The sequence below is a fragment of the Stegostoma tigrinum genome, chromosome 15 (genome assembly GCF_030684315.1).
Source record: "Stegostoma tigrinum isolate sSteTig4 chromosome 15, sSteTig4.hap1, whole genome shotgun sequence".
Taxonomy (NCBI): Eukaryota; Metazoa; Chordata; class Chondrichthyes; order Orectolobiformes; family Stegostomatidae; genus Stegostoma; species Stegostoma tigrinum.
In genome coordinates this window covers 48192919-48211397 of record NC_081368.1, presented here as the reverse complement: position 1 = coordinate 48211397, position 18479 = coordinate 48192919, and the positions used below count along the sequence as shown (strand labels likewise).

The 18479-nt window shown below is 45.5% G+C and overlaps 1 protein-coding gene across 2 annotated transcripts in view; it reads left to right on the top strand.

Annotated features, from left to right (window-relative positions):
- LOC125458671 (uncharacterized) overlaps positions 1 to 18479 on the top strand; it is a 34670-nt gene that overhangs the window by 9231 nt on the left and 6960 nt on the right. For both annotated transcript variants that reach the window (XR_007248891.2, XM_048544112.2), the window contains exons 2-4: positions 1679 to 1837; positions 5111 to 5239; positions 6308 to 6445. Coding sequence is in view for 1 of the 2 variants with exons in the window: in XM_048544112.2 (XP_048400069.1) it covers positions 1679 to 1837; positions 5111 to 5239; positions 6308 to 6445 (426 nt within the window). In the remaining variant the exon portion in view is untranslated. The remainder of the gene's footprint in view (positions 1 to 1678; positions 1838 to 5110; positions 5240 to 6307; positions 6446 to 18479) is intronic.

Sequence of the window (18479 nt, the reverse complement as noted above, 5' to 3'; positions counted from 1 at the left end):
CCTCATACCTCATGATCTCACTTTTTGTACCAGTCTGCCATGAGTTTCATAGTTCCCATCACCAACACCTGACTTCATTTAAGATAACAAGGTGTAGAGCTGGATGAACACAGCAGGCCAAGCAGCATCACAGGAGCATGAAAGCTTGATGTTTCAGGCCTTGATCTTTCTTCAACACAATCTTCATATCTTCTGGATCAGGGAGGAATATGCACCTCATTCCCTCCACTCACAATCTTCCATCCCTCCCTCTATTTCCTCAATTGCTGACTAGAATAAATTGCTGGAAAAGATACCATAAAGAGTCTGATTTAACCACATAAGTGTTAAAATCCTGTTCAATCTAGACAGGATACTAGAGGGTAACTGCTGTAAGTGAAACACTACTCCTGCATGAGTCACTGCCTGTGAAAGAAGTGATTACTGTGAAGATGTGCAGAAGAAATAACAATGTACTCTGATTAATAGCCACATGGGCAAGATACAAGGTTCTTGGTATGCATGAAACCACACCCTAGAAATTAGGTAACATTTTATTGAGGGGCAAAGTGGGATTTGAAATTGCCAGAGCTATTTAATAAGGTTGAGGAGATTATTGAAGGTTTCCTGATCTGTCACACTTTTATTTCTTTTAGAGGAAATAGACAACAACTATCACTCTACCCTATCCATTTCTGGTGGAAGGATTTATGGTTTCCACCTTCCCACTCCCAAGTTGTCATATTTTGGTAGAATTCCAGAATACAAAATAAACTTTAATGCAAAATTATTGCATGGTCTTGTATCCAACATTACAGCTTCAAATATAACTATAAATCTCTAAATAAATCCTACAAACTGTAAATTCTCCCAGCCTCCTCCGGATTGTGAGGTATTGCAGGTATACTTGTACATGCCCCATGTTTTGAGAAGCATAGTCTTGGACATTGGATAACCTAGCTACATGTCACAGGATTACAGTTTTTTTTTAAATGCTGAGATGAACATGAATCCTTATCTATACCTCTGACTCTTCGCCTTTTTGTGGCCACGGTTTGGTCTGAACCAGACTGTTTGCCTCTCTAGGATCCTGTTTAACCCTGTGTCGGATTTCTACTTTCATATTATTTTCATTACAAAGACTATTGTACCTATTTTACATTTGAAACATTTTCTGTCTCCATCTATGTCTCAGCCATAGTTAATGGAATTTTCACAATTGAAATTGTTACCTCTACATTCAATCAAATCGATTCCCAGCTAGCCTCCCAATTTCCACCCTCAAATTTAAACTTTCGTCTTTGCAGCTGAAATGTTAGCCCAGATCAAGTATGGCTAACTACCTGTCCCTTGTACTCCCCCAAACCCCCTCCACCCTACCATCACCACCAGTCGGTGGTTGCACCGGGGGCTCCGATGGTGGAATTTTCTGTCCAAACACAATGTCCGATCCTTCTCCTTTGCAAGACACTCATTTAAACTCACCACTTTCACTGTGTGCTTTCAGTAATTCCCTCTCTCTCTGTACTTTGCCATTTGTTTCTCATGTGGTGCCTTCTAATATTTCATGATGTTGAAGGTATTGCGTAAGTGCAAGTCTTTGAAATTCACAAAGAAATATGTTTCTAGTCAAAGATATTGATGGAATACACAGTATCCTTTCTAATTTGAAAACATATGATTATTTGCAATGTTACAGACCTCTGCCTATAAAAAGACACCTTTGAGTACAGCAGTACAAATGAAGAAAGCTGGACCAAAACCAGAAATCACTGAAGAACAAAAACAGGAAATACGAGAAGCATTCGATCTATTTGACACAGATGGCGCTGGATCTATTGATGCCAAAGAATTAAAGGTATTAAACACACAAATTGGAAGTAGGAGTAGTCTGCTCTGCCACTCAAGAAGACCATAGCTGATGTGATTATTCCATGTTCCTACTAGTTCTGATAACTTTTTACACTGTTGTAGTTCTGTTACTTTGTCAATCTCTTATCCACGCCAATATGCTACCCCCAATGCCATGAGCTTTATTTCCCACAATAAGCTTTAATGTGACACTTTATCAAAATGCCTTGTATAAATCTGAATAGATTTTTATCCATCAGTTTCCCTTTCTCTACAGCATAATTTTGTTTCCTTAAAGAATTCCAGCAAACTGGTTAAATTTGGAAATCCTTTTTACAAAGGCATGTTCACACTACCTGATTACCTATGTTCTATGTGCCCTGATATAAGGTCTGTAATAATAGCTTCTAATGTCTTCCTCATGAGATGCTAAGATAACTAGCCTGTATTATTCTGTTTTCTGTCTCCCTTTTTTTGAATAAAAGAATTACATTTGTTCTCTTCAAATCTTACAAGAATGTTTCTCGAGTCTAAGGAATTTTGTAAAATGAAGCCAATGCATCAACCATTTCACCAACCACTTTTTTTTTTCGGATCCTGGGATGAAGTCCATCAGGATCCAGGAACTTGTCAGACAGCAGTTGCAACAATTTGTTCAGTACCATTTCTCTGATTGTAACTTTTTGTTACCTTGCTCCTTTTTCTGATTTACAACTAATTCTGGGATATTGCCTGTCAATCTTCATTGTAGAAGATATGTAAAATACCAGCTCAAATTCATGTGCAGTCTCCTTATTTTCCCTTATTAATTTTCTAAATTCACATTCTATTGGACCAAGGCTCACTTTTTGTGAACTTTTTTTCAAAAAAATCTGAAGAAATATTTACCACCTTTTTCATATTTCTAGCCAGCTTTTACTGTATTCTAATTTTTCTCGTTAATTTTCCATCAATCTTTTCTACTTAATAATGCTCGATCCAATGTTCTGACCTGCTGTCGAGCTTAGTCTCTTTACTTGAGACAGGATGTACCGTACTGAAAGGGGTGCAGATGAGGTTCGCTGGGTTGATCCCATAATTGAGGGGGCTTGGCTTATGAGAAAAAATTGAGTACTCTGGGAGTATATTCATTGGAATTTACAAGGATGAGGGGGGAATCTTATAGAAACATTAAATTATGAAGAGAATAGATAAGATAGAAGCAGGGAGGTTGTTTCTACTGGCAGGTGAATCTAGAACCTGTGGGCATGGCCTCAAAATAAGGGGGAGCAGAGTTAGGATTGAGTTGAAAAGGAACTTCTTCACCCAAAAGAGTTGTGAATCTGTGGAATTCCCTGCCCAGTGAAGCAGTTGAGGCAACCTCATTGAATGCTTTTTAAGTCAAAGTTAGATTTTTGAACAGTAATGGAATTAAGGGTAATGGTGAGAGGGTGGGTAAGTGGAGCCAAGTCCACAAAAAGATCAGCCATGATCTTATTGAATGACAGAGCAGGCTCGACAGGCCGGATGGCCTACTCCTACTCCTATATCTTATGTTCTTATGTTTGCACGATGATATGCTTTTTATAGAGTGGTAGATTTATGCAGCACAGATTTATCTTTTACACTATTTTTAACTTTTTGAATTAAACACTGTGATAGACATTCCCCTTAGATTTTTTTCTTTCCTCTTGAGAAATAATTATTTTGTATATTTTAAGATAAACCCCTAAATGTGTGCCGCAACATAATCTACTGATATATTCCGAGAGTTGATCAAAAGAGTCCCCACAGCAAGGAAACACATCATTCAGCCCATCATGTCCACACCAACTCTCCAAAGAGCATCCCACCCAGACCCATTTCCTCCCCCCCATCTTATCCCTGTAACCCTGCATTTCCCATGACTAATGCACTTAACCTACACATCCCTGAAGACTGTGGGCAATATATCATGGCCAGTCCACCAATCCTGCATGTCTTTGGATTGTGGGAAGAAACTGGAGCACCCAGAGGAAACCTACAGGGAAAATGTGCAAACTCCACACAAACAGTCATCTGAGGTTGGAATCCCTGGTACTGTGGCAGCAGTGCTAACCACTGAGCCACCGTGACGCCCTGATGTTCTTAGCCTTATTTGCCAGTTCATGGTAACTAGTCTTCTTTCACATCCTCATACTTGTCCTTTTTCATTCAAGTTTAAAATATGGGTTTTGGATTTAATTAGAGGTATTATGACTTTTTGATATTATGCTTCGTAAATTGGTGCCTTGGATCCAGTACTGTTTGTGCAGTGCTATTGCTTTGTCTGAAGTGCTGCCCAAACTTGCCTTAAATTGTTGCTGACAATAGTGAATGTCAGTATTGTGTTGCACCTGTAAAACTTTTAAATCAAGTGAAAGCTATGTAGACACAAGAGAAAACATAAAAAAAAATGTTGAGTCGGCTATATGAAAAGGCTTTTGTAGAGACTAAACACCAGCATGGATCGGTTGGGCTACTGAATAGCTCTTGTTAGGTTTTGAATTTGCTTATTGCCTCTGTCCAAATGTTAATTTTCAGATGAACGTTTCATACTTTTGGTAATTTTTTGTAAACCAGTGCAAAAGAATGTCAAACTGAATGTATCTTCTTACATTAGTTGTATGAGTTCAGCAACATTACATCTGCTCTTTATCTGTTCAAATGAATCATGTAACCTTCTAGGTTAATTTCCTAACAGTGGTGGATCATTTGACTGAATGTGTGTATGGGTTTGGAAGTCATCCACAAGTCGTCATTTTTCAGCAATATGTTGACCGTGATAAGTACACATTGTCCAAATTTAATGTTAGTCTGTTAGTTTGTTTCAACCCCATTTGTTCTTTCGGGCCTTTTTTTTCCCTTTTGCTCTGGCATTTTAATTTTAACATCCTTTGCATGCATTGTCAGTATTTGTCACAATCACAAATCAGTAACTGGGTTCTGGGGCTCTATCCAATGGACTTGGACAGTCGGTGCATGTGGTCTTTGGTGTCCAACTGCACTAATCAACTCCGCCACTAGATGGACCTGGCCAATCTAATAGCCCTGTAGAACACTTTCGTTCTGAATTTTTAAATGTATTTTACTTACCAATGTAAGAATTTAATAACTTCAAACACAGCTTCGCCTGTTTTTAAACTCGGAGGGAACCTAATTCCAGATTTTACAGTCGATGCTTCATTGGAAATCTTTTGACTTAAAATCACAATTTTCAGGAATGCAATCCTGACTTTAAATGATGACAGTCCGTGTCATTCATATTTTTTTTTTTCTTCAGGTTGCAATGCGAGCTTTGGGATTTGAACCCAAGAAAGAAGAGATAAAGAAAATGATTGCAGAAATTGATAAAGAAGGCACTGGGAAAATTGACTTTAATGAATTTTTGGCAGTCATCACACAAAAAATGGTAATTTTAAAAAGTGAAGATGAATGTTGTTGCATTTGTTTCTTTTAAAAGTTACAGTTAAGGGAGCTCAACATTTGGTCTGCAGAAGTGGGTCTTGCTGTAGCACTCTATGGTGTGAACTTCCAAACTCACTTGCAATCTTTTACTTTTCACAAACTACTTATTAATTAACTTCTGACTCCTCATATCTCGACCATCTACATGACGGAAGTCAAGAGTATGGTAGAATACCTCCAATTGCCTCAATGAATGTGGTTCCAGTAACATTCACAAAACTTACCACCACCCAGGGAAAAGCAGGTCGATTGGTTGGGCCTCCATTCACCACCTTAAACAGTCACTCCCTCCACTACTGACACACTGGTATTTGTGTGTGCCATACACAATTTGCACTGCAACAATTCATTAAGGCTCCTTCATCAACACCTTCCAGATCTGCAACCTCTACCACACAGACTAGGGTAGCAGACATGGAAATACTACCAACTAGAAGTTCTCCGTCAAGTTATGTGCCATTCTGACTTGGAACTTCAATATTTTGTTTATTGCTGTAAATCAGTATCCTGGAACTCCCTTCCTGAGAGCACTGTGCTGTATCTACACCTCATGGACTATAACAGTTCAATGGCAACTTACCACCACCATTTGAACAACAAACACATGACAAACCAGTGACCTCCGCATACCTTGAAGAACTAAACACAGAACTGCAGCAGAATGAATTGTGGAAAGAAGTCTATGTAATGGTTGATTAGCTCCATTTCACTTCCATTGCCAACTCCAAATTATAGACTATTCTAAATGGAAAAAGAGAAATGTCAAATTGTGTAGAGTTTGATATACACCCAATGTTGATCTTCATTTATTAGGAAACAAAATATCTGCAAAATTTAGAGGTGTTGTAGGGCTTGGGTTCGTTGACTGCAATTTTCACATTGAACAGGATCTTGTCATATTTCTCCCTTGTACAACATTACAATGCCTAGGAAACTTATTGATGCATGGAATTTTTTAAAAAAAATTAATAAAATTAGAAACTGAATCTCTGCATTTGGCTGTTTTTCTCAGGCTGAGAAAGATACAAAGGAGGAAATTTTGAAAGCCTTTAGACTATTTGATGATGATGAAACTGGGCGAATCTCATTCAAAAATCTGAAACGTGTAGCAAAAGAACTTGGAGAAAATCTGACAGATGAAGAATTGCAGGTGAATTTATTACATAATTAATAAAAGAAACAGCACACATTGTTGAGTGCATCGCACAGCCCCCTTGTCTTGAAGTGATTTATGATCAACTCATTATCTGAAGGATAGTCACTTTTTTTTTACATGGGAAAATGCAACAACTAAATTGCATATTGCAAGTTCTCACAAAAATGAACCTAGATCAATAATCTATTGATCCGTTTGGTGATGTTAACAAGAATGATGATCAGTGCAAGTAAAGAATCCGTATTATTCTTGAGAAGGTACTGCATGATCTTTTGCATGCAGCTGAATAAGCAGGGGGTTCTAGATTCAAAGCCTCACCTGAAAGATGGATAAACCCAACACACTAAAGCTTTTTGTTTGCAGATGCTACTTCGACCTGCTGAGCATTTCCCACCTCCTGGACACCACCACAAGGCCTCCTAGCCTCCCTCGACCTCTTCATCTCCAACTGCCGTCGAGACATCAATCGCCTCAACCTCTCCACCCCCCTCGCCCACACCAACCTCTTCCCCTGTTCCCCCCCCCCCCCCCCCCCCCCCCCCCCGGCAGAATGTGCAGCCCTCCACTCCAATCCCAACCTCACCATAAAACGCTACGGACAAGGGAGGCACAGTTGTAGTATGCCGCTGAGGCCAGACGCCAACTCTCCGACACCACCTCCTACCACCTGCCCCCTGGACATGACCCCACCCCCAAGCACAAAACCATCATCTCCCAAACCATCCACAACCTCATCACCTCTGGTGACCTCCCACCCACCACCTCCAACCTCATTGCTCCCCAACCCCGCACAACCCACTTCTATCTCCTTCCCAAAATCCACAAACCTGCCTGTCCTGATCATCCCACTGTGTCTGCCTGCTCCTGCCCCATCGAACTCATCTCCACCTATCTGGACTCCATTTTCTCCCCCTTGGTCCAGGAACTTCCTACCTACGTCTGTGACACCACCCACACCCTCCAGAACTTCCAATTCCCTGGTCCCCAACACCTCATTTTTATTATAGATGTCCAGTCCCTATACACCTGCATTCCCCATGCAGATGACCTAAAGGCCCTCCGCTTCTTCCTGTCCCGCAGGCCCGACCACTCCCCCTCCACTGACACCCTCATCCGCCTAGCCGAACTTGTCCTCACCCTCAACAACTTCTCTTTCGATTCCTCCCACTTCCTACAGACAAAGGGGTGGCCATGGGTACCCGCATCGGTCCAAAGTGTGCCTGCCTCTTTTTAGGTTATGTGGAACAATCCCTGTTCCGTACCTACACTGGCCCTAAAACCCCACCTCTTCCTCCGTTACATTGATTACTGTATTGGCGCCGCCTCGTGCTCCCCTGAGGAGCTTGAACAGTTCATCCACTTCACTAACACCTTCCACCCCAACCTCAAGTTCACCTGGACTATCTCTAACACCTCCCTCACATTCCTGGACCTCTCTGTCTCCATCGCAGGCAACCGCCTAAAAACCGATATCCATTTTAAGCCCACTGACTCCCACAGCTACCTAGAATACACCACCTCCCACCCACCTTGCTGCAAAAATGCCATCCCCTATTCCCAATTCCTTCGCCTCTGCTGCATCTGCTCCCAAGATGAGGCATTCTACTCCCGTACATCTCAGATATCCTCGTTTTTCAAGGGCCGCAACTCTTCCCCTCTCCTTCCCCCCGCAGTGATCGAGAAAGCCCTCGACCACGTCTCCTGCATTTCCTGCAACTCATCCCTCACACCCCAACCCCGCAATAACCACCAAAAGAGAAACCCCCTCATCCTCACGTACCACCCCACCAACCTCCGGATACAACACATCATCCTCCGACACTTCCGCCATCTACAATCCGAGCTCGCCCCTTCCTCTCACCTATCCCCTTCTTCCCACCTCAAACTGCACCCCCATTTCCTTCCTACTAACCTCATCCCCTAACCCTTGACCTGTCCATCCTCCCCGGACTGACCTATCCCTTCCCTACCTCCCCACCTACACTCACCTTTACTGGCTCCATCCCCGCCCCTTTAACTTGTCTGTCTCCTCTCCACCTATCCTCTCCTCAATCCATCTTCGATCTGTCTTCCGCTCTGTCCCTATATATTTCAGAACCCTGTCCCCCTCCCCCTCTTCTGATGAAGGGTCTAAGCCTGAAATGTCAGCTTTTATGCTCCTAAGATGCTGCTTGGCCTGCTCTGTTCATTCAGCTCTACACTTTGTTATCTCGAGCATTTCCATCATGTTAATTTTATATTCCCAATTTCCAGCATTTGCAGGTTTTGCTCTTGTGCTACCTTTCTGTTTGTTGTATCGTTATTTTTGTTTAGTTATATAGGATCTGTAAATATTTCCATCTTTTTGTACAAAGAAGAGTGAAATGGAATATTAGTCTTTATAATTGGAAGGTAAGAATACAATGTGCCACAGCTATTCGAAGTTCTGTTTAGTCTATATTTGAAGTAATACGTACAGTTCAGGGCTACAAAAGAATTAGAATTAGTCTTGATATGAATACAGTGTAGATAGAACAGAATGTTCCAAGGATATGAGCACTTATGTAAAACTAGTGTATATTACCTGGAGTATAGAATACAAGTGAATAAACATATAACTAGATCTATGTAGTTTTTCTATTTTAATTAGTTCAAGGGTGTGACCTTCACTGGCTGGGCTAGCAAATATTACTGATCTCTAGAAACTCTGAAAAAATGGTGAACTGTCTTCTTAAATCACTGCAGCCTGTTTGGTGCAGCTTTATCCATAATGGCATCAGAGGTGTAGGTTCACCCATAATACTGTTCCAGATAGTGGTCACGGACTTGGAAGGTGCTGTGTAAGGAGCCATGTTGAATGTCTGCAGTGCATCTTGTACACGTTTCACACTGATGCTACTGAGTGTTGGTGGTGGAGGGAGTGAATGTTTGAGCATGTCATACCAGTGAAACAACCTGCCTTATGGTGGTTGGTGTCAAGTTTCTCAAGTGTTGTTTGAACTGAACTCATCCAGGAGAGTGAGGAATATTCTATTACACTCCTGACTTGTGCCTTATAGATAGTGAATTGGCTTTTGGGCATCAGTAGGTGAATTGGTAGGATTCCCAGTGTCTGACCTGCTATTGTTGTCACAGTATTTGAATAGCTAGTTTAGTTAAATTTCTGAAAACAAAAAATGTTTGAAATTGCAGTATGTCAGACAGCATCCATAGAGAGAGAGCAAGCCAATGTTTTGAGTCATCTAGACTTGAAGTGTTAGCTTGCTCTGACTCCATGGATGCTGCCTGACGCACTATGACTTTCTTCATTTTTTGTTTTCAGTACAGATTCCAGCATCTGTAATAATTTGTTCCTACATTCAGTTCAATTTCTGGTCAATGATGACCCCCAGGATGTTGATATTAGAAATTCAGTGATTTATGAAGCCATTGAAATTCAAATCGTTCAATTCTCTCTTCTGGGGAAGGTCTTTGCCTGGCATTAGTACAGCATGAATTTTACTCTCCTTTTGTCAGTCCAAGCCTGGACATCACCCAGAACCTGGTGCATTTGGACATGTACTACTCCAGTATCTGAGGTGACATGAAGGTTTTGATGGAGGGAAGGTTGTTGATGATGAAATAGCTGGAGATTACCGGGCCTAGGACACTACCCCGAGGAACATCTGCAGAGATAGCTTTGAACTGTGAAGACTGATCTTCAACATCTACAGCCATCTTCCTTTATGCCAAATATGACTCCAACCAGGGAAGAGGTTTTCTCTCTCTCTCTCTTTCCCCCCCCCCCCCCCATTCCCCCTGAGCCCAATTTTGTGATGGATCCTTGATGCCACACTCAGTCAAATGTGGCCTTGATGTCAAATGTAGTCACTCTCCACTCCCTTCTGTGTTCAGATCTTTGTTCATGTTCAACTAATACAGTGATAACATCAGAAGCTGAGTGGTGCTGGCAAAACCCAGATTGTAATTCAGTGATCAGATTAAGTAAATTGATCACAGCGTTGATGACCCCCTGCCATCATTTTGCTGATTCAGAACAGACCGATAAAGTAGTAATTTTCTGGGATTAATTTGACCACTTCTTGTGATTCATACCCAAGTCCTTCCATTCTGTTTTCCTACTTATTTCTTTTCCCATTTATCCCTTGAAAGTGCCTGGGACAATTCATTCTGGGCTGGCCTATGGGACAAAAGTCATTCTCTTAAGTGGAAGGGACAATATCTATGAGGAACTGCTCCTCCAGTCACTTTTGCAATTGCTGTTGATAGCTTTTGATGATTTATCACTGAAGGAAGTACAGGTCATTCAAGGAGTGGCAATCACAGGAGGTTCATTTTGCCAGTGCAAAGATCCTGCCAAAGCCATGAGTTTTGGAAAAGTCGGTGGCTGGGCCATGCCTTTTTCTGGGGCTCAGGTACTGGAGGGTGGTCATCTGCCAAGGGAAGGAGAAGGCTAAAAAAGGGCTGGATGAGGAAGTCGATAATAAAGCGTGGAGCTGGAGGAACCCAGCAGGTCAGGCAGCATTAGAGGAACAGGAAAGCTGACGTTTCGGGTCAAGACCCTTTTTCTTCAAATGGAGGAAGGGGCAGTATTTAATATGTGTTAGTAAAAGCATACCCCAATGACTGATACAAAGAAAATGTGAAATTACTGTGATAATGTTTTTCTTGAAAATGAAGGTGGCATCTCTAGCTTATTGCTGCAGATGAGGGAAAACTGTAGTGTTTGTGTGAGCAATGTCAGTTAGTAAACTAAACCTGAGATTAAGATCAGAGATGCAGTGGAAGGAGGTACTAACTGCCTGGTTAAAATCTTCCAGCTTTGCTCATGTAACCAGAAACCATAACCACTCTCCCCTACATCAAAGACGTTTCCGAAATGACTGCCAGACTACTCGGACCTCTTGGCATCAGGGTAGCCCACAAACCCACCAACACACTAAAACAGCAGCTGATGAACTCAAAAGACCCTATACAGACAACAAATAAAACGAATGTCATCTACAAAATACCTTGCAAGAACTGTGACAAACACCACATTGGACAAACAGGCAGAAAGCTAGCCACCAGGATACACGAACATCAACTAGCCACAAAACATCATGACCCACTATCACTCGTATCCTTACATACAGATGAGGAAGGACACCACTTTGATTGGGACAACACATCCATCCTAGGACAAGCCAAACAGAGACACGCACGAGAATTCCCAGAAGCATGGCATTCCAACCGGAACTCCATCAACAAACACATTAATTTGGAGCCAATCTACCATCCCGTGAGAAAAAGAACAGGAAATGACATCACCAACCCAAGGAAACCTAACCAGATAAATAGAAAGCGGGACATAACACCAGCGCATCGTCGGAGGCTCACTGTTGATGTTACCTAGAATGGTGACGAAACATCTGGGAACAAACCTTCAAGCTCAGTGAACCAGCTTACATCCGGAACAAAATAAAGACCCACCCTCTTGTGGACCGAGAGGAGGAGAGTGCTGTGTTGGAGGTGAAAGGAAGACATCAGGTTCACCGTGCGCCCTTGCGACCAGTGGATCTTAATGCTGGCTTCAGCCTAACGCTGGTTCAGGGGAGCAGCCAACCTTCAACGATGGCTGTGGCAAGTGCTCGTGCCCCAGGTCAGTGGGTCCGGAACACCATCCGTGTTTCCGTAAAGAAGGTGGATGAAGGTGCACCTGTGGACCTCACCTTCCTCATGAAGAGGGTCCTGTTGGATTGTTGCGGGTTCGCTGCTGCGGACATTTACTGCCTGCAGGATTTCCCTGGAGGAGGTTTTTATGATGTGACCTTCAGGAGTGCCAAGCTTTGCGAGCGCTTCCTGGAGGTTTTCAAGGAGAAAGGAGATGAGGGCCCCCTCTCTGTATTGACCGCTGTCCCGCTGTTTGTGATGCCAGCGCAGAGGAGCCGTATGGTGACTGTACACATGTACAACCCGCATGTGCCAGCAGTTATGTCCTGACCTTCCTTGGAAGGTACGTGAAGGTGGAAGGGGACCTAACTGACATCATGGACCCCTTTTGGCATCTGGACCAGTAAGAGGCAGGTCAAGGTGACGCTGAGGATGGGCGTGGACGGGAACGTCGTACACCCACCGTCCAGCTTCGCGATCGGCGGGAGCAAGGGCTACCTGACCTATGCAGGGCAACCTAAAGTCTGCCATGCCTGTGGTAGGCCAGGTCACGTGGCGGCCGACTGCAAAGCCACCATCTGCAGGAACTGCAGGGAGGAGGGACACCTTGCAAAGGATTGCCCACAAGAGAAAAGCTGCAACCTTTGCGGGGAAGCGGGCCACCTCTATAGGGCATGCCCGCAGCGGGGGATCACCTATGCCCAGGTCGCCGGCGGGGGCAATGCAGAGCCAGCCCCCCCGGAGGAGAGGAAGGCACCAGGGCCCAGCAAGGACCCCACTAATGTGCAGGAGGGCCAGGTCATGCAGGAGGGCCCAGCCCCGCAGGATGGGCCCGAGGCCAGCAAAGCGCCCCTGCAGGCTCCGCTGCCCCCCCCCCCTCCCCCCCCGCCCCCCCCCGACAACCCGGAGTCGATGGAGGCGGTGACAAGTGACCCAGGGGAGTGGACGACGGTCTGGAAAGCGAGGAGCAAGGTGCATCGACGGGCCCGGGAACCGCAACCATCAGGCGGGAAGAGGCAGCTACAGGGGGGCTATAAGAGCTCCTCTGACGAGGGGGATTCGGAGAGGGCCCGCCCGAAGCAGAAGTTAAAGGTCTCCAGGGAGAAGGAAAGCAGCACCACGCTTCCAGGTGACGGGAGGCGTCCTAAGGCTCCCTCCGACATCCAGTCAAGTGCCGCTGGGGCACTGGAGGGCCCCCCGGAACTTCCAGGTGGGAAGGAGGAGGAAACAGCGCGTCCCCAGCCTGACCCAGAGCCGGACCCTCCTGCCTCCGCACCCCCGACGGGGGCTTGCCCCCCGGAAGGCAGCACGGACGGTTTCCTGAGCCCGGAGAGCGTCCAGCAGTTAGCCCGGGCAATGGGCATGAAGGGACAGATGGAGGGGCTGGACCTTGGACTTGAGGAGGGTACTGCGCTCACTGCCCACAATGTGGGTACGAGTTGCGAGCACTAATATGCGCCGTGAGGTGAGGAGCCAGCAAGCCTCGCTTTTCGCCGCGGAGGCCTCCAGGATAATCTTCCGGTCCAGGGTCCACTCCGTGGGGCAGGACGAGACGTGCTCACGTTTCTTCTTTCAGAAGGTGCACAAAGAGAGCTCTGTGCTTAGCCGGCTGAAGGAGGATGATGGCTCGGTGACGTCGTCTCGGCCCGACATTTTGAGGATCAGCAGATCCTTCTATGCCGGACTGTACAACACTAAGCCCATGGACAGCACGACCTCCGAGTCGTTCCTGTTGTCTATCACGGAGGCCTTAGACGAAGGCACGAGGGAGTGGCTGGACCGGCCGATATCCCTGGACGAGCTGACCAGAACCCCTCAAGTCCTTGGAGAGGTTTAGGACTCCCGGGAGTGACGGCTTGCCAGTCGAGCTGTATTCCGCTCTGTGGGACCTGGTCGGCCAGGACCTGCTGGAGGTGTACGATAGTGCGCTTCGGGCAGGGGAAATGTGCAAGTCCATGAGGAAGGGCATCATCACCCTCATTTACAAGAGGAAGGGGGAGAGGGAAGAAATTAAGAATTGGCGTCGCATTTCACTATTGAACGTGGACTACAAAATCCTGGCCAAGGTCATAGCCAACTGGGTCAGGTCTGTCCTGGAGTCTGATTTACCCTGGCCAAACCTGTGCTGTGCCGGGCAGGAAGATCGCTGAGAGCCTCACGCTCATCAGGGATACGATCGCCTACGTACAGGACAGGTGGGTGGACACCTGCCTCGTCAGCCTGGACCAGGAGAAGGCCTTCGACAGGGTCTCTCATGCTTACATGGGGGACATCCTCTCCAAATTGGGGTTCGGGGATGGCATCCGCAATTGGATCCGGCTGCTCTACGCCAACATTGTTAGCGCAGTCTCGATCAACAGGTGGGAATCGGACAGTTTTCCTGTTAGATCTGGAGTCAGGCAGGGCTGCCCGCTCTCTCCTGCCTTGTTTGTGTGCTGTGTGGAGCCCTTCACCGCATCCATCAGGAAGGACGTGAGCCTGAAGGGCGTGACTATCCCAGGCAGCGGAGGCCTTCTGGTCAAGACCTCCCTGTACATGGACGATGTCGCCGTCTTCTGCACCGATCGTCGGTCGGTGAGTAGACTATTGGACATCTGCGGCCAGTTTGAACTGGCCTCGGGTGCCAAAGTCAATAGGGGTTAAGAGCGAGGTCATGTTCTTCGGGAACTGGGACGACCGCTCCTTCATCCCCTTCACTGTCAGGACAGACTAACTGAAGGTGCTGGGTGTTTGGTTTGGTGGAGCTGGGGCATGAACTAAGACTTGGGAGGAGCGTATCACCAAACTGAAGCAGCAGCTGGGCAGGTGGACGCTCCGGTCCCTCTCCATCGCGGGTAAGAATCTGGTTGTCAGGTGCGAGGGGCTTTCGGTACTGTTGTATGTGGCGCAGCCCTGGCCTATTCCCTGGACCTGCGCCGATGCAGTCACCCGGGCCATCTTCCACTTCATTTGGGGGTCGAGGATGGACCGGGTCTGCAGGGACACCATGTACAAAGACCTGGAAAATGGGGGAAAGGGCGTACCGAACGCCACCCTCGCCCTGACGGCTACCTTTGTGTGCGGCTGCATCAAGCTGTGCGTAGATCCTCAGTACGCAAACACCAAGTGTCACTACTTGTGCCCGGTGTTGCGAAGGATGGGCCTGGCCTCGTTGCCGCGGAACACTCCGAGTAGTTGGACCGTTCCGTACCACCTGTCCTTCGTGGAGAAATTTTTGAAAAGAAACACTTTTGACCACAAGGCCGTCAGGCAGTGGTCAGCACGTAGCATCCTCGGGACCCTTCGGGAAAAGGAGAGGGTGGATCCCGTCGTGTTGTTCCCCACGCAGACTGCCAAAGTCGTTTGGCAGAATGCCTCATCGCCAGAACTTTCAAACAAGCACAAGGACATTGCTTGGCTGGCGGTGAGAGGGACTCTGCCAGTGAGATCCTTTGTGCATGCCCGGAATCTCTGCGCCACCGCACGCTGCCCTCGAGGTGGCTGCGGGGGGGGGGGGGGGGGACGAGACTGTCGATCACCTCGTTCTGGAGTGTGCCTGTGCGCAGGAGGTCTGGAGGGGGATGCAGTGGTATTTGTCGAGGTTTGTCCCGAGCAGCTCCGTGACGCGGGACTCCGTGCTCTACGGGCTGTTTCCTGGGACGCACACCGAGACCAACATCAACTGCGCCTGGAGGACCATCAATGCAGTGAAAGACGCTCTTTGGTCTGCCCGCAACTTGCTGGTCTGCCAGCTGAAAGAACTGACCCCGACCGAATGTTGCAGACTGGCGCACTCCAAGGTCCAGGACTACGTGCTGAGGGACGTGCTAAAGCTTGGGGCAGCTGCCGCCAGGGCGCGGTGGGGCAAGACCACGGTATGAAACCCCCTCGTCCAGAATAGAAGGCCCTATTTGGTACCTGGGCCCAGCTGGCGCCTTCCCCAGCTGGTCAGGGGGCCAACTGGGACTGTGCAGGGTGACAACTGCCAGGGTATTTTCTTTGCTTTTTTTTCCCTTTTTTGTTTGTTTTTTTCCCTTTAGTTGATGTATGTACCCCCTGGGTAACCTGGAGCGGCTTGCATGACTGGGTAGGTGTATAAATATGTTTTATTTTTTGTACATCTTATGAATAAAGTATATTTTTTCAAATTAAAAAAAAGTGACGAAACGTCTGAAAACTAACCTTCCAGCTCAGCGAACAAACTCACATCCAGACCTTAACCTGAGCTACAAATCTTCCCAAAACTCGCTTGCTCATGTATGATTAGCTGCAGCCCCCTGTGGAAGGTGTTTAGAGTGATCGGTTTATGTGTAGAAGTGTCAAGAAACATCAGTGTTATTTTGAAAAATACTCCTGTTGCTAACTTATGCTTGTTACTTTGTGCCAATTTAAGTACTGCAGTGTGTAAGAAGTTAGTGATTTCCTGAGTGTTGTGGATTTAAGTTTAATGGATATTCGATTATTTAGGCTGTTGAGGACTTTTAAAAATTCTACATCTGCACCAAATGCCCGATATGTCAACACATACATAAGGGATATTAAAACATGACTGTATCGCCACCTAAATGAGTTGTTGCAAATGAAATAATAGCCCCAAAAATCAAAACGTAGTGCTTGAGAAAATCTCTAGGAGAAACCTCAAAAAAAGCTATTTTGACCCTGCTTTGTAAGCTCTACTGTTAAAACCTTTTTACTTTTCAGTACTTTTCGTCTTTCCTACTCTTAACAAGGCATGTGTCACTGCCTCCTAACAAACAGGAATCCCAAAAGCTCAATCATGTTCTACATCTTTACCTCCCTGCCCTTCCCAGACTGCACACATTCCAAAGGCTCATCTTGTCAACCTCCTACCTCTCACACCCAGCTCTGATCCTTTGGACTGAAATGGCTTGCCCATTACTGTTCCTCTTTTCATCTCCCTGCAGAATTTATGTTCACTTACTAGAAAGGATCTCATAATCCATGAACTGATCATGGATGAACACATTGACATCATGGTCTTGAGTGAGACATGGCTAAGGGGCGAGAACCCTTTTCCCACCTTTCCCCTAAGTGTCACCACTTGGCAATACTTCTTACCATTTGCCTTGCTCAGATTGCTGTGGCAGTGTAACCTTTATCAGAAAATAACATCTTGACTTGTCTCCTTACTACACTGGCAACCTCTGTTCCTATTTTAGGATTTCCACCATGCTGCACTTCTTATAACCTTTGTTCTGTACCACTCATCCAAGTTTCTTGATGATGTATGTTCTTTGCTTTTCCCTTTTTTGCTTTTGCAGTCAGTGGCTTCTCATCATTAGTGGTTTCAATCTTGATTTCAAATGTTCTTATTCTCTGCTCAGAGTTTATTGCCTTGCTTTGCTTCCTGAATTTCTCTAAATACTCATATCCATATTCATGGCCAAGACCTTGATCTTGCTACTCTCAGAATAACTGTTACTGACTTTAAATCATTTCCTTTATATCTCTGGTCATTTCCTGCAGTTTCTAAGTGATACTCGCTGCACCATCTTTTACTGCTATCCCCTTAAAAACCCACATCCTGACTCTTGTTTTATTCTGACTGTAGTCTTATCCTGTCTCTGTCACACCCTGCCCGTACACCCCCTAGATCCCATTTCCACTTCTTTAAGTTTAAGGGATGCAAAGTTTAAATGTCTGTGGTGGATGATTGGTTTAACCGTCCAATTGTTAAATCTGACTGGGGTCACTAAGTGTGAACGGGTCTGCTCTAAATGTATGACTAAATTTGCCCACTATTCATTAAAAAACCAAAGAACTGTGGAAGCTGAAATCAGAAATTGCGGGAAAAACTCAGCAGGTCTGGCAGCATCTGTGGAGAGAAAGTAGAGTTAACATTTCTTGGTCACTGATCTCGAATCTTTAATTCTGCTTTCTCTCCACATATACAGCCAGACCTGCTGAGTTTTTCCAGCAATTTCTGATTTTGTTCCCACTATCCAAACTTAGAATTTGGAAGGATTTGACTCATTTGAATTTAATAGTAATGCAGGAAAAGTTAGAGGATTTCAAAACTATTCTAAATTCTAGGTAACTATTAAACTGAAACTTCAACACCTTTGGCTCTCAAACCCTTAGCCCGACCTCACCTTGCAAGAACTGACGCCTTCAACTACTCCTACCGAAACACCCATGCTGGAACCTTTCTGCTGACATCCTGTCTACCCCAACAAGTCCAGCTGGGCCCAGCACCAATGGAACTGATTTTTATTTATTTTTTTCCAGCCAGATACATGGATGGGATAGGTATAGAGGGAAATGGTCTAAATGCAAGTAGATGGGACTAGTTTGATTGTGAAAACTGGGCAGCATGGGCAAGCTGGGCTGAGAGGCCTGTTTCTATGCTGTATACCTCAGTGATTCTGCGGACATATTCCAGACAGGCCAGACTTGA